Raw genomic sequence first — 15285 nt, forward strand, 5'->3', positions numbered from 1 at the left:
CAACTACTAACAGTGTTCCCAAGTCTTAATCTGTGGAGTCCTGACTGGTGGTTCATAACAAGTTGTCTGATCTTCACAGTCACTCTTTGTATGGAGAGCTGCTGAAATGCACCAAAGGCTACTTTACCAAATAACTGACTAGATTACACTAGGCCTCTTTTTGGATCTAGGCTAATGCTAAAAGGCTACAAGCTACAAAAACTAAATCCCGTCGCTTCCTTTAGAAACGTCAGCAGACTCCTTGGCTGAATTCCTGGATCAAATAAGCCACAGTCTCAGCTAGGAGACTATAGATGAGGCCAACACAAATAATCTTTTCTAGACTATGATGGATGCATCGCATTCACTGTCCATGCAGTAATGATGTTTGACAAGCTCGTCATTTATTAAACCATTGCCGTGCATGCAACAAGCATCAGGGGGTTGTTTCACAGTACGGTAAGCTGACCTTGTCACTGGGTGCTGCCAGAAGTGATGGCCCCAATTCCTGCACTGCCTTGACCACATCTTCTTTCCTTCTCGCTAGTAATTGCAGTAGATCTGAGTCTGCATCTGACAGCAGAAAGCCATGGCGATACAAACCTATTCACTCTGGGGGTTGTTGGTTGCTGGCTTTTCTTTCCTTGTAGATAGATGGTTTTCCTTCTGGCATGTTATATGTAGAAAAATAACCAGCTATCCATGTAGGGTCCGTCATGAACTTGTACCAGCGCTAACATAAGGAAAGCGACTGGACAGCTTTTAAAGCAGCTGGCAGTTCATGGGTTTATCTGTTCTTACCCTTAACACTAACAAGAGTTACACGGTTAAGCAGAATATTTTTCTGCCCTAAGTGCAATTGATCCAGTCCCAAAGGAAGTAATTTCAGGCAAGCCTTCTTGTCTAATATGCTATTAAAGTAGTTTCTAATGTGTCAGTACAACACCATAGTAGGGGGGTACGAGGGGGAGAGGAATTAAAAAAGTAAAACAAATCACTACTAATAATTTACCCACATGGAAATTAAAATAATTAAACAAACCTTGCAAATATATTTCTGCATTAACACCAGAAAGTGGTTTTAGAGATAATTTTGTGATTTTTTTTTTTAACTTTATTTTAATTTTAGGGGGCAGAATAGGTTGCATGTTCACTGATGTGAAGCTGAACTTAAAATAATGATGCCCTCTGAAAATTTAACAAGCTATTAGAAGTCAAGTACTGTCATATGGATTTGAGCGCTCAATTGTGCATTATGTTTTAAAATTGCATCCATTTATCTTAAAAGAGAAGTAAAAGATAGTTCAGTTGTTTATACTGCAGAAGATGGTCAGCTCTTTCCAGGCTCTCTGGTGCTTGCGAGCCATTCACCCACCGTGACCTGAGGCTCCCACTTTGACATAAAATGACCGCTACTGTACGTTTGATAGCAGCTACCTTCCATTAGCACGTTCCTCCGAAACCACATGCTGTCTAGCTGCATACCTACCACATTTCAACACAGCCTTCATAACCTCTTTTCAAAATTAAGAATAGCAAGCAGTGTATACAGAGAGCTTTGCGCACAAAAACAAATTGCCCTTCTTGCTATACCAACTCTTGCAGAAAGACCCTTCGAACTTGTCAAATTCACAGCTGTTTTCCACACCAAGCATTAACATACTAAGTATCACTAGAAAAGTCCCTTCCTGCTTGTATTTTACACAAAATTATTTGAAACCTCAAATGAGCAGGCTGCAGCAATAACTTTAAATCCCCACTGAGTAGGGATTATTTACATGATAGACTAGAATTTCAAGACATTCTAGAGATTTACCTTTGTTCATCCAAGCTGCCATATACTAAAGTCCAAGGTAACTTTAAAGCATTTTTAAAAATATACTTCCAGAGATATGACAATGTTTCTTCAAGAAGCCTTTAATACAGAAGCATTTGTAATGTTGATTGAAAACAGACACTGGAGCACAGCACTAAGCTGCAGAACTCTCGTGTTTGGGAACAAAAAAGTAATTTAATCAGAAAAGAATGCTGTTTGCAACTACGAAGTGCCACCTTCTTCACGTGAAAGACTAAGTTTTTGAAAATTAATAGCAGACTTCAGTCACATAATTCAGACAGCTAGAGACAGATCTTATCTCCACCATTCTCTTAATCAAGTCATCAAAAAGTACCTATTTTATAATTATGCCATAAAGGCATTCAACTACAAATTCACTAATCAGAAAAATAATTCTACAAAAAGAAAAATTGAATCCCACTAATTAAATAGCTAGCAAGAACCGTATTATGGGGTACTTGTATTCTAATTTCCAAATTGCAGATCCTTACTGAAGTGATGGCTACTAAAATGCAGCAGTGACTCACTAACACAGTCAGCACTGTACATGTTCTGACCTAAACAACCTTTTCTGGTGCATGTATAAGTACAATTAAAAATCTCAAGCAAAATTTCAATGTTTAGTAGAAATTTATCAGAATGCTGTATTTGAAAATGCATGTATTGAAATAACTTTGTTTGAAAAAAGTTAATGCATTTAAACAGTTCCAAGATATTCGTGGTAGAGAATCAAACTAGAAGAACCATAATATATTCATTGATAAATTGTGTGAGAGGTGACCGCGCATGCACACATGTATTGTGGGGGACATGGGGTAGGTTATTCAACAGGTAAAGATGTAGTTATATGCTTACAGAACATATGTTTACTTCCACTCATTTTATAAAGGTTAAAAGAGGACCGTGCTTCAGGGACCTGAGCCTTGTCGTTGAAGTCGTGGCATTTCGTGTAATCTTTCTTATGTATAGCCAGAGGAAAAAAAACAGTACACAGTACACTTTTAGACTCAAAGTTATCACCACTGTGTATGAAGCAGCTTGCATAAACAGCGTTGAATATTTAGACTAGGAAAAGAAAGACCTTGTTTTAAAGTTGTGCCAAAGTACACTAAAAAGGCTTACCATGCAAGCTTCTCTGGCCTGATGAACTGATGGGTCTTTTTCTAGGACTGCTTTATAATCCTCCAGAGCTTCATCTAGTTTTTCTGTTTTTTCATATAGTTCTGCTCTCCTCAGCAAAGCTCTAATATAGTTAGGATCTAATTCCACTGCTGGAAAACAAGAACAAAACACAGTATTTTACTTCAAACATTTCTATACCCCCTGAAATGAATTCTTAAGCCTGTATTAAAGTCTTAATGTTAATAGATGTTTTATAATGCAGCTTAGAATCAGAGTCACAGTTTAAGAGATAAATCATAATTTAGAGAGGCACCCTTTACACCCACCTATAAAGGTCTAATGCAATTGACCGTAGATCATAGACATTAAATGAAATATCACTATATAGAAGTAAGCTCTATTTGTGCATTAGAAATCATGTGACACTTCAGAAACAAGAATCCATAACATTTTTCAGTTTCTGCATATATAATAAGTCTATATTATTAGATTACACCTAAAGTTAAATGTAGCTAAAGATATATGTAGTAGGGAGACCAAGCATTTCCTTGCTTATCTCAGTGCAAGTTGAGACAAACTCCAGAACAACTATTGGTGTTCTTCTGAATATCTCTAAAAATCAAACAGTTAAAATTGTGTTGGGAAGCTACAAAAGGTTATACCAGCTCTACAAATCACCACTGAGGCATTCACACTGAATTAAATCTTTTCTTCTCCTTATTCCCTTGGCAGTTGTGAGCATGTTTACTGGTTCAGTTAGGATTGAATACTGAACTTAACAATAGCCTAAGCATGGTAATTTCTCAAGGATTTCTTCATCCATTCTTCATCATAGGAAAAGGAAGTACAAAAACCTGCCCATTTTTTTAATTGCTAACCCATTAAAATTGTTCTCAGGACAACTAAACCCCAGATTAGGTAAATATTCTAGTTTATTTATTCTGGAAGGAGAAAGACAACACTACAATCAGCAAGTTACAGGTTAATGTGAATTGCTCGGCTGTGTGCTAAGTGTTCCATTGCAGTTTGTAAAAAAAATCCCTGGGCAGCGTCAAGCAATGGTTAGTTTAAGTCTCATTGCAGCAAAACAGACCTGTTCCCTTTTAGCCACCAAGAAATTACCAGAAGTATTTTACAAAATGCACCACCACCAAAACAAGGCAAAACCCAACCGTAACAGAGGTCAGCTAGATTTTGTTACCTTCAAGATTCCTTTTAGGACATACAAACTGAAATTTACTGTACAAGCACCACTGGCACTCAGCCATTGGATTAGTTTTTTGGTTGGTAATTTGGACACTTTTCCCCATCTGTCATGGGGAGTTTAAGAAATATTCGAGCATGGGTGAGTGGGTAGAAGCAATAAAGCAATACACAGCTGAAATGATTTTACTAGAAGTTGCAAAGATAAAACTATGCAGGACAAAAACAAGAGAACATAATCCCTTGTGACCAAGCAAGAGCCTTGCATAAAAGGGACTTGATAGGGCTTTTAATTCTGTGAGGCCCCACACTTCTTTGGAATCTCAAATTAAACCAAGATTTGGTGGGAATAGCAGGTACGGTTGAAATAGTAGGTATAAGGAAACAGCTTCCATAAAATACTTCCTTTTTTTTTTTGGAAGAAGTACCAACAGCAGTCTTATTGCCACAGGAGAACAGAAAGTAAATTATTACAGGCAGCAAGTTCAACAGACATTTTACAAAATAAATAGTTTTAGATTCAGGTGTCTTTCACTATAACCTTTCTATAAATTCTTTATATAAAAATGCCCAAAATTACAGCTCTGTAGTAAAGCACTAACTGGCTTAATTTATCCATGAAAGATCTGGCACAAGAGTGATACACAGGAGACAAAAGTCATACCTTTGCTGCAGTCACTTAGGGCAGCTTCTGTCTTGCCCTAGAACAGACAACAACATTGTTATATGTATGTTATATTTCTTGGGAAACAGCTTGCTTACAATTGCAAGCAAAAAGGTTTGTCTGGCATTCCAAGGAATGGGGATGTTCATGTAATCAAGGCTTTTCATACCATTGCTTCTGATTTAAAGCCTTTAACAGCGATTAGCTTCCTCTCTCTGAAGGCTGCCAGTGTTCAGACTGCGCGGCTGCCCCACTAATCAGTCTGCACTGAACAGCCGGCAGCAAGCAACCATCAAAAGGCTGAGTCACATCTGCAGGCCTTGGCTTAACCGAGCTACAGCTTTCCTACATTTGTCAATTAATTAAGGGGTTGGAATAGACAGTTCCCAGGACTCCCAGATAAATTCCTGTCTGTAAGAGCAAAGACATTTGGAAAGCAGACACTGCCTTTAGCGCTAATATAGGCATTGTCCCTTGCCGAGGAAGCTGAGACTGCCAGGAGGGGTAGGGACAATATTTTAGTGTGCCCAGACAACCACAGTTAGAGGATGAGAGTCAGGCAATCTGCTTATAATGATACAAAGAAAAAAAAAGCAAGAATGCCAAGACAGAGATCCTGTTTTCATCTAAACTAAAAAGGCTTCAAGAAAAAAAAAAGAAAAAGGCTGTTCTGTGCCTGTATTGTTGATTGACACAGTAGTATTCATAAGGGTAGTTCCTGCATTTCTATACCCCAGGAACTATTTTCTTCTCCATTAAACGGAAGCTGCCTCACAGAAGAATGCCTGACAAGCTTTTATGGTAGTGCAAAGCAAATGGGTGATGCAAGTATAGAAGAAAAAATACTTAATGGGGGAAGTTATTAATAATGTGAATCTATTTTCAGTGTAAGGTTTGGGTCCATGAGGTTCTACTATCTATACAGGTGATACAGTAGTTTGTGCACAGTTTTTATTATCCTGTGCTCGTTTGGGAAATATTGGATTAGTTTCCTAGCTAACATCTGGATTATGAGGAGCTTTTTCAGGTTACAGCTTTCATATTTGGAAGGTTCCAACATCTGCTATTACAGAACTTCATTTTTTCCTTGCCCGTTCAATTCAGTATCCCAAGAGTGAATTCTAGCTGAGCAAGAATTTATTTACACCTAAATATGGCTGCACAGTACACTTACAGACAGAGCTGCATCTGCATCAATACTGGAGGAAAACCACAAGGAAGTTCACTTTGCAGGAAGATAAAATAAGGATAGGAGTTACTATGCTATTTTTCCGTAATAATATCAAAACCAAGGCAAAAATAAGGGAGTAATTTCTCTTCAATTCTTATTTTCACTTATTTAGAAAGAAGAGGTAATTTAGCACCATGTTTATAGCCTGAAGAGACAGTTTTGAAAGTATGATAAGCATGATAGAAAAGCCATACAAGTGTCTCAGACAACTAAATTTATTTAGACGCTCAATGCCTGTGAGCCAGAGAAATATTACTGAATGCTTGTTGATAGGTCCTCCTAGCTCCTGTTGTGGTCAACTAGTAGAATGCGTGAGCTGTATGAAATACACATACTAGCTGTATACTAATACAACTGTAGGAGATCAAACAGGCATAAAGGTTCTCCTCTCACTCCTCCTGTTACATGACAGTCCGGCAACTTATTTGTAAAGATGAGATCCTCAATTCTTTAAAATCAATTTATAAGTTAAATTGTTGGCTTTCCTTTGTGCTTACAGTACATTTCAGATTCTGGAAACACATGGGCATCTGTCCCTGGACATAGAATAGAAAATAGATAAGACAGCTGTAGCCATTCTCTCGGGACAGTGCCCTATTACATAGGGTCCATGCTGCTATCTAGCAACTGTGAAAGAAGCACGCTAACTGAATTAATAAAGTGATAGGAAGCCCTATTTATGCCTGAAAGCATCTGAACCAATTATCTGAAGACAAGTCTGACTACCCAGGTTTTGAAAACCTGGATAAAAAAACTGATTTAAAAACAAATACTACCTAGTTACACTTCTAGACAATCTAATACATGGGTCTGTATACATTAAACACACTTGAACACATCTGTTCCACAAGAACTTTGAGTTTATTTGAAACAAAAAAACAGTTTTAAATATAATACAGCAAAGCAACTTTGAACAGCTGCTCCAATTGCAACTTTCAGTTTTGAATTAATCCTCAGTAAAATCAAGTGTACCAGCATTTCTACTGGGAGCACGAGGGAATGTACAAACAAAGCCTGCAAACAGTTTAATTCCTTTCCCCTCCTTTATGCATCCCTAATTACTTCATAATTTCATTTGACATATAAACAATAATTGTCATTTCATAAAACAAAGATATTCACCTGCTTCATTTTTGCAGCAGCTCTGTTTGAAAACAAAACAGCCCTATCCTTCTGGAAGCAGGCTGGACAAATCCGCAGAGCCTTCGTATATGAGTCTTCTGCCTCTCTATAGTCTGCAGATGCAATAGGGAAAAGAAACAACAAAAAACCACGGATCATTTATTTCAAATGCCAGTATGGTCAGTGAATCATATGGCTAGAATTTCTTTGGAAACCTCTCTCAATATATGGTGGGGTATTTAAAGCAGTGGTCAGAATCAGTAGCTGCTTTCTGACAAAGTACACTACTGGCTACTACTTGTATCAATGACAACCAATTATTTTTTAAGATCAGCATCCTCATAGGAGCAGAAAAGTAGTCCTGTGCTCAGCGTCACTACTGCAGCATGCTGTGCTCACACCCGAATCTGTTTCATCCTTTTTGTTCAGAGGGTACCACCAGCCTTAGGGGTTGAATCTTTTCAGTTGAAATGTATCCTTGATCTGAAAGGAAACACGTGCTGGGACATGTTATTGCACCAATACCTGCTCACAGCAGCTAGGGAAATATCTCATTTGTCACAGTATCTTCAATGACTGACTTAAGGTCAGTCACCACAAACCTATCAACTGGCACCTGAAGGTCGTCCATCTTCATGTCTGATCTAAAGCACAGACCAGTGATAAAGCACATGAGATTATTAAGTTGTTTTCCAATAATGGTAGAGTCAAAGAACGAAAAGGCCCGATAGTGACCCTGAACAATGCCCTGCCAGCTGACAAATGCATTCTCCTCAAAGCAGAGCAATTCTTTCTGCATGTTAGCCAGCAACCATACAGGTGCTTAAAAGGTCGTTCATTTCTGATCAGTAAGCAATTTGACAGGCATCAGCAGCACAGGCACACTGAACACATCTGCCAAAGAATTTTTCAGGAAAAGGCTATAGATAAGATCTCAAAAAGATGACTGAGCCAATATTACAGGCTTGCTACTTCCATAGTCCCAGCAGCTCCTTCCTGCCTGCTCTGACACTTGCCTGAATTGGTAAACCATTCCCCAGCGATCTTGCTCTCTTAGAGACCTCCAGCAGGAAGACCACTGTCTGGTTATCAGGATATGCTTCTGGGAAGCAGAAGTTACTCATTTGTGTAACCCTGTTGACTGAGGGAAGCATTAATGTACATTTCCTTGTTTCTTTGAAAATCCTCTAACCATCAGAACATTACATGAATGGTAGGGGTCAAAAATCCCTTCTCCCTTCATGTGCTTTAACTAAAATCATTGGTATTGTTATTTACTGCAGACCTGTTGTTACAGATTAACTATGTTTACAACATATCAAGTTCCAGTGTAAGCTAGAAGTTTGCACACCTCTAGATTTTTTAAAAATATGTATCTATATATCTATGCATATATATGTATATGTGTACATCTCTACATATATAAAGATATACACATATATGCATAGAGATGCTCGCATGTATATATACACACACAATATATAGTATATATATATAGAGATGTACACACATACAATGTACGAAGAAAGAAAAGGGCCAGTGGATACAAAGAAACATACAAAGGTACAAAGCTATGAGAGTTATTGAGCCACTGAGCCTCCATCAATTCTAAGCCATTGCATTAGCAGAACTCAATCTGGTGGAAGCCTTTTTTGATTAGGAGAAAAAACCCTGGCACTTGGAAGGCAATCAATTCTGTATCATGTTCTTGGATTTAAACGCAGCTTTCATGAGAAACCTGCTTTAGCAATCCAAGTTTTTGTGATTTAAACTTAACTCTTAAGGAAGTCTCTCTCTTTCTGTTCCCTAGAGCTGGGTGAAAAAATGATATAGATGGTAACTTTGAACAATGATAGGTGCGAGATCTTCCTATGGGTTTTCTGCAATATCACCATAATGGTGAAGTATTAATTCGAGATTCTCTAACTTGCACACGATATTAAAAGATTATCAACATACCTCCTTTCTTGAACTGCTCATTTCCTTTCTCCTTCAGTGTTGTGCTCTCCTTTCTTCTTTTCTACAAAAGAAGAGACAATGTCTCAAAGTATTTAATTGAAATGAACAAGTAGGTCAGCTGTAGTTCCAGATAAGCTATGAATGGAAATCAGAATAGAATATAACCTGAAGAATTTTAACTAGTACCAAGATCACTTGCTTGCATTTACTGTGGCATGATATACTTTATAGATCCATAAAACACTGGAGTATACCAATGAAGCAGTTAAAAAGCTCTAGTTCATTAACAACACTATGCACAAAGAGCATTCATAGTGAATTATATGGTTTAAACCAGTATGCTAGCTTTTTAGCTGTTTGCTTGCTTCTTAATTCCTTTCCAATTCAACTGAATTCAGCGTAGCTCAACTACGTAGCATTCATTTTAGATGTAAAGTCTCAAAAAACTTTTGTTTGAAATCATTCTACCTCAGAAATTCAGTTACCTCCAGAGATGTACAAAGCATGTTGAGCTTACTGAATCAGAAGCAGGTCCATGGATAATAGTGCCCCTAAAGATTTCTTATGCAAAGTGAATAAGCCATCAGAGCCTGAGACAGGAAGATTGTTCTGCTGCACAGTGAAAATTGCACACGCTAAGCAGAGTTGTGTTCTCATCCATGAATATCTTAACCGTACTCTTGGCACAAGCAAAGTTGACGTGAATGCTCTTAGCCTCTGACACTGAAAATACAGGATGTCATAAAGCCATCTCTTACAAAGAGAAGCCTTCCACATGCAGACGTACCTCACAGAAGTAAAAACAAAGCACTGTAAGTAAGACAATATCAACAAGCAGCAATGCTCACGTTCGAGTCATTTCTATGGTTAAAAAAAATAATTTGACTGCTGACTTTGCCCCCAAAACATGCATGCACAAAGGACTTAAATGAAGGTGGCTATAAATTACAGATCACTGAGCAATTAGAAAGCCAACACTAGGAAAAGGAACAGTTTCCTTTCCTGCAGATTCTGTAAATCAAGGATTAATGCAATTATCAATATCGCACAGAACATCTCCTTGGAAACAGCTAAATATAGTACCGTGGAGCACTGCACCATCTCACAGCTATGCCAAGTAACTGACAAACAATACAAAAATCAGAGGTTCTCTCCTCTTACTTTTATTGCTTTTGGAAAGTAATTCACTTGACCACTGTTACCATCTTCGTAATAACAGATCACAGTGCTCTAAAAGCTAGGCTTGAGAGAAGTGGCACTCGGTGGTCACACGCACAACTACACACTAAAATCTCATCTGACCCTTTTGATACGTGATTAGATCAGTAATTTTTTTCCCATCTCCTATTAAAACATTCTCTAATACTCACTGCTCCTCACCTTAAAAAAAAACAACACATGGTGGACAAAACACACATCACCACTTAGAAATCTGCTTTCCTCCCGGGTGCAATGCCAGATCTACGCTGGTCCTTCCACAATGTCACTTGCACCAGCACATCCGAGCCAGTCAGTGCTTTCTGACTATGAGCATAGGAACGAATCTGAGCACTTACAGCACCAACTGCATTAAAAGCGCACGTTCTTCGTATATATGTGGGACTTGGCTGCTCAGCACAGGGAATACACAGCTACATTTGAAAGCTGCACCCAAACTTGGGAAATGCTCGACAGAACCACTCCGGCAAGGTCACTGCTACGCACTCATTTGTCTCTCCACAGAAATACATTTTTAAAACATCCTGAATGCACATTGAGTGGAAATTTGCACAACAGAGATCATTTTCACACCAGTGAACCGCACAGAGCAGGTTTGGAGATGATGATCTTACTGGAAAAGCTGAGAAATCTACAGAGACAATCCTCATCCAAGATAAGGAACGCTTGAAACACCAGCCCTACTGACTTCATTGCTCATGACCTATTTAGAACTGGCCTTTAAGTGCTATTAACTGATTCACTGTTGCATAAGGTCAGGTTGCGTGCAATGTAACAAAAGAATTTTTCCTATGAGAACTACAGCATGGTTGTGGTACTCCTGATGCAGAAACCCTAAAAATCAAGGGATACTGGATGAAAAGCTTTACCTGCATTACCACTTGGATAATTAACAGTTGGACTTGATGATCCTTATGGGTCCTTTCCAACTCAGAATATTTTATGATTCTATGACTTTCTTTCATTTTATTAAAAATACTACAAAAGAGTTTATGTTTATCCCAGTCAAGTATTCAATTCTAAGAACTGTTTTGAAGCAAGGAGGCTTCAAGAGACTAAGCTTAAAAAATAGGAATTAAAAAAAAAGTTTTGAATCCTGGGATTCCTTCTCAGACAGTCAAGAAGATTGTGAGCTAGTCTCAACAGCACAGACGACCAAGGTATGGCCACATTTGCTGGGGAAACATAGGCAAACAGAAGTCCTGAGCAACTGAGGAGTTTAAGGGCTGTCACACTGGGAAGCAGATTCATTCAACTCTCCTCGCCTGAAAGCCTCTTCTTTGATATCTCCTCTTGCTCGCAAATCCAGCTTCACAAACCGGAAGGGAATGGGACCATTAGCCACAGAACTGTTACAGCCATACAAATGTCAGCGAGTGTCTCGCAGTCACTTTGACTATTTGCCCAGAAAAGGTGTTGTCTAAGCGTGTCTCAGCGGCTCTGGCAAGAAAACCTTATTTGGCTTTGCAGCTTACTCAGCTCCCTGGAAAGCAGCTATGCAAGCAATGCAGTCCTGCTTCAAAACCAGTATTTCTGCTGCAGCTTCACCAACATCTTCATATTCCTGTATTACGTGTTTCAGGCTGTTACTTAACTTCCAGACTGTACAAGTTTTCATTGTGTTTTCAAAAAAGGTGAAGTCTGCAGAGTACCTCATGCATTGTTCTGTATTTGCACTGGGAGCGTGACCCATTGGCGAGACGTAGTAGCTGACTATCATCCCCTAAAAGCAAATGCACAGGATGTCAAAGCATACATATTAGAAGTCACAGCCTAAATGCACTAGCCTCTAAAGCACACAATGTATTTGTGAGAGAAATACATAACGTGTTCCTGCACATGTATGCATTTCTTTAACAGAAAGTCACAATACAAAAGCAGCAGAAAGATAACTATTCTGGATTAATTTACATTTAATTTGAATGGATTCTTGGAGTGTGTGCTGCTCAAATTAATGCTGTTGGAATCTTCTGTTCAAATTCAGAATTAAAAGAAATAAAGCAGCTTTAGAAAATACAACCTCTTCGCTCAGTATGCTGCATTTCCAGCTTTGATGGACTGGTCATCAGTTTACTGTGATCATATCAGCCCAGAGAGGAAAAAATTGCAAGTGACTTGTCCTTGGGACAAATTTTGCACGATGTCATTTCCGTGTCCCCACCCACTCATTTTTCAGCAAAAGATTTAAGTAGCTGCAGGGCAGGCTACCCGTTCCTTGGTGAGGGAAGTAGGTCAGACTGAACTCCTCGAATGCTCTGCCTCAGGAACAGAGATCTTGACCCACTACATTCCCATAGGCTGCTCACATACAAGCACAGCATCAGTCACAACTTCCCCAACTTACACTCCCTTAAGATCCTCTGCCATTCAAAAGATGTGAAACCTTTTGTATTGCTTTTTGCAAATTTTAAGATGACAAATTCCAAGTCGCAGGCATTAATTTTTGATGTACATTTTCTTTTTTAACCACGAGGAAAAATAACTGTATTTAACTAAAACCATAGTTCTTAAGTGATCTGATTATAAAGGTTTACAGATTTGGATGCTGAATTACAATCATCCATATTCTGAAGAAATTAGGATCGTAACCTAAACCTGCTTGGCAAGCAAGAGGTGCAGAGAATTAAGGCCTGATCTGAAGTAACGCAAGAAGACAGCTTGGTCTTCTGACAATAAAGTACAACAATTCAAAAAAAAAAACAGACCATCATCAAATACAGTCCTTTAGCTTCAGCTTCTCTGCCAAAAAGCTCACAGTTAAATAAATTAAAGCATTATTCAAGTATTAGGGAGAGAGCAACCTACACATTTTTGCTGTTTACTTTGGAAGGAACCAATATAATAACAGTGCTGGCAATGAAATCCCTAAATATAGCTGGTGAGAGCTGGAGGTTGAATACCCACTGTTTGTAATGCTTCCTAGCACGCTTCCTCTGGCTGTTCCTATGAATTTTATTTGATCAATTGATTTAACTTTGCAAGGGAACTGTTCCTGGCTCCAGTTTCGTGAAGAGCAGCAAGCATACTTTCTCCTCTCCCAGGCTATTTATACAGGGTGACAACGCACATCTGCATCTCGTAAACCCTTACGTACGGGCATCCAGCAGCAGTCATTTAAAATTACTGGGGTTCAAAGGGTCTGTGGAAGCAAGCAATTTAAACAGATAAGGAATATATTTTTCAGCTTCAAATACCACTTCTAGTTGTAAGCCACCTATTAGCAGTCATCTGCTTCCCCCTGCAGTTTTGTGAAGTTATTGCTGTATCACATTCGTTTAAGGAACTTCAATTTAAGGTTGTAGTCACTCAAATCTCTCAAAACTGGTTAGAGTTGTCACTTGAAAACTGTGCCAAATCTGTCCTCTCCACCCAAGAGGTAGAGTAATTGGTATTGCTAGACTGCCCAATTCCTGCTCATTATAACTTCGTGGTAAAGATGGATTTAGTCTTTCTGTTGCCAATCACTACCTTCTCCTGAAACTGTAAGCAGCACTTACAGAAACAATAGGGCACATCCACCAGCAGCAGTCACTTTAAGTTAGCGTGCCAGAGTGAAACCTGTGCCTATTCCTGAGTGCCAGCCTGTCATTCCTGCTCCAGAGGCAACAGCCTCCGGCAGAAAAGCGAAGCTGACCACTTAATCCATCACCACGAGTGAAAACCTTCAGTCATGCACAAGCCTCTCAGTTTTCTAAACCAAAGGTCTCGATTCGACAGTATCAGCAACTTCCAGAGAAATGCAAAATGGAATATAAGCATAACAACAGCAGCACTGCAAGAAAACCAAAGGTATAATTTTTCACTCTATTAAATTGCCAGAGACTTTTTTTTAAAGTTTATAAATGCAACTGAAACTCTGAATCTCATAGGGAGACTATAACTGCAGACTTTACCCAGGTTCTTCTCACCAGCACTTGGAATTAACTACTCTAGCAGATACAGATAGACTTTTCAGATGTGCTTTAACTCAGAAAATAAAACAGGATGTTTTGTTCTATTTTTAAAACCATCAGACAGGGCCGTTTTAGTCCAGCAATCTTTTACTCTGATTTGACCAAAGCAACAACATATCTAGTGTTACTGCTGTACTGCATATAGGATTCAGGTTACTAAAGTAGGTCATTTTAATAGGGGAATCACCTTTAATTATATTTCCACACAATTGCATTGTGACCCCTTCAAAACCCAATTGTCTTGCAAGTTTTATTGCTATGCAAGATAATTTTGAATGCTGATTAGAAGTGTTAACAAGTGCTGTACAGTCAGCTGCATTGTCTCATTAATTATCTGGCTTTGGTCCAACCACCTCATTCTTCCTGAAAAGTTCTAAGACCATCTCTAAGTGACCAACACCTGAGGTCTGCTCCAAATTTTGACGTACTTCTTTGCATCTTCTCTTCCACTTTGTACCTTACCTTGTATTTTGTAACTACTGCAGACGAAACAGCTGAACTTTCACAGCCAAGGTTACTATACCATATTAGGCAGATACCTGAAACCAGGAAAACATCGAATGCTGAAACAAATGACTTTACTCGAGAAGTTCTCAGAAATCCCAGATCAGTTCTTCAGCCCCTGAAAAAGCAAGTTCTATACAGAAGCTATAACTTATGGAAGAACAATGGGATCAACCTGAGGCATGGGGAAGGAAAGGGTGAAGAGGCGAGCAGTTTAAAGGAAATTTCTTGATGAGGACAGAGATCTTCTCTAACACATCCTAGAATTTCTGGGGAAAAAAAAGATTTACTGTTTAGACCAGAACTGAATATATCTCATGTATAACTCAAAAAAATATTTCTCAAAGGTTGGTTTTACTTAATTCTTACAGAGTTGCTAACAACACTAATGAAGAAACTCCTCTACTAGAGCTGTGCTCCTCATCTTGCTGACTTTTCCTGAAGTTAAAATAGCAGATGAGCATGGTAACAGACAGCTGTAGCTCTAATGCAC

The 15285-nt window shown here is 38.7% G+C and overlaps 1 protein-coding gene across 2 annotated transcripts in view; it reads right to left on the minus strand.

Annotated features, from left to right (window-relative positions):
- TTC1 (tetratricopeptide repeat domain 1) overlaps nt 1-15285 on the minus strand; it is a 33024-nt gene that overhangs the window by 11496 nt on the left and 6243 nt on the right. For both annotated transcript variants that reach the window (XM_040573740.1, XM_040573739.1), the window contains exons 3-6: nt 9118-9178; nt 7159-7271; nt 4806-4842; nt 2939-3087 (exon numbers count right to left, since the gene is read on the minus strand). In XM_040573740.1, coding sequence (XP_040429674.1) covers nt 2939-3087; nt 4806-4842; nt 7159-7271; nt 9118-9178 — 360 coding nt within the window. The remainder of the gene's footprint in view (nt 1-2938; nt 3088-4805; nt 4843-7158; nt 7272-9117; nt 9179-15285) is intronic.

This window comes from Cygnus olor, chromosome 14 (genome assembly GCF_009769625.2).
Source record: "Cygnus olor isolate bCygOlo1 chromosome 14, bCygOlo1.pri.v2, whole genome shotgun sequence".
Lineage (NCBI taxonomy): Eukaryota > Metazoa > Chordata > Aves > Anseriformes > Anatidae > Cygnus > Cygnus olor.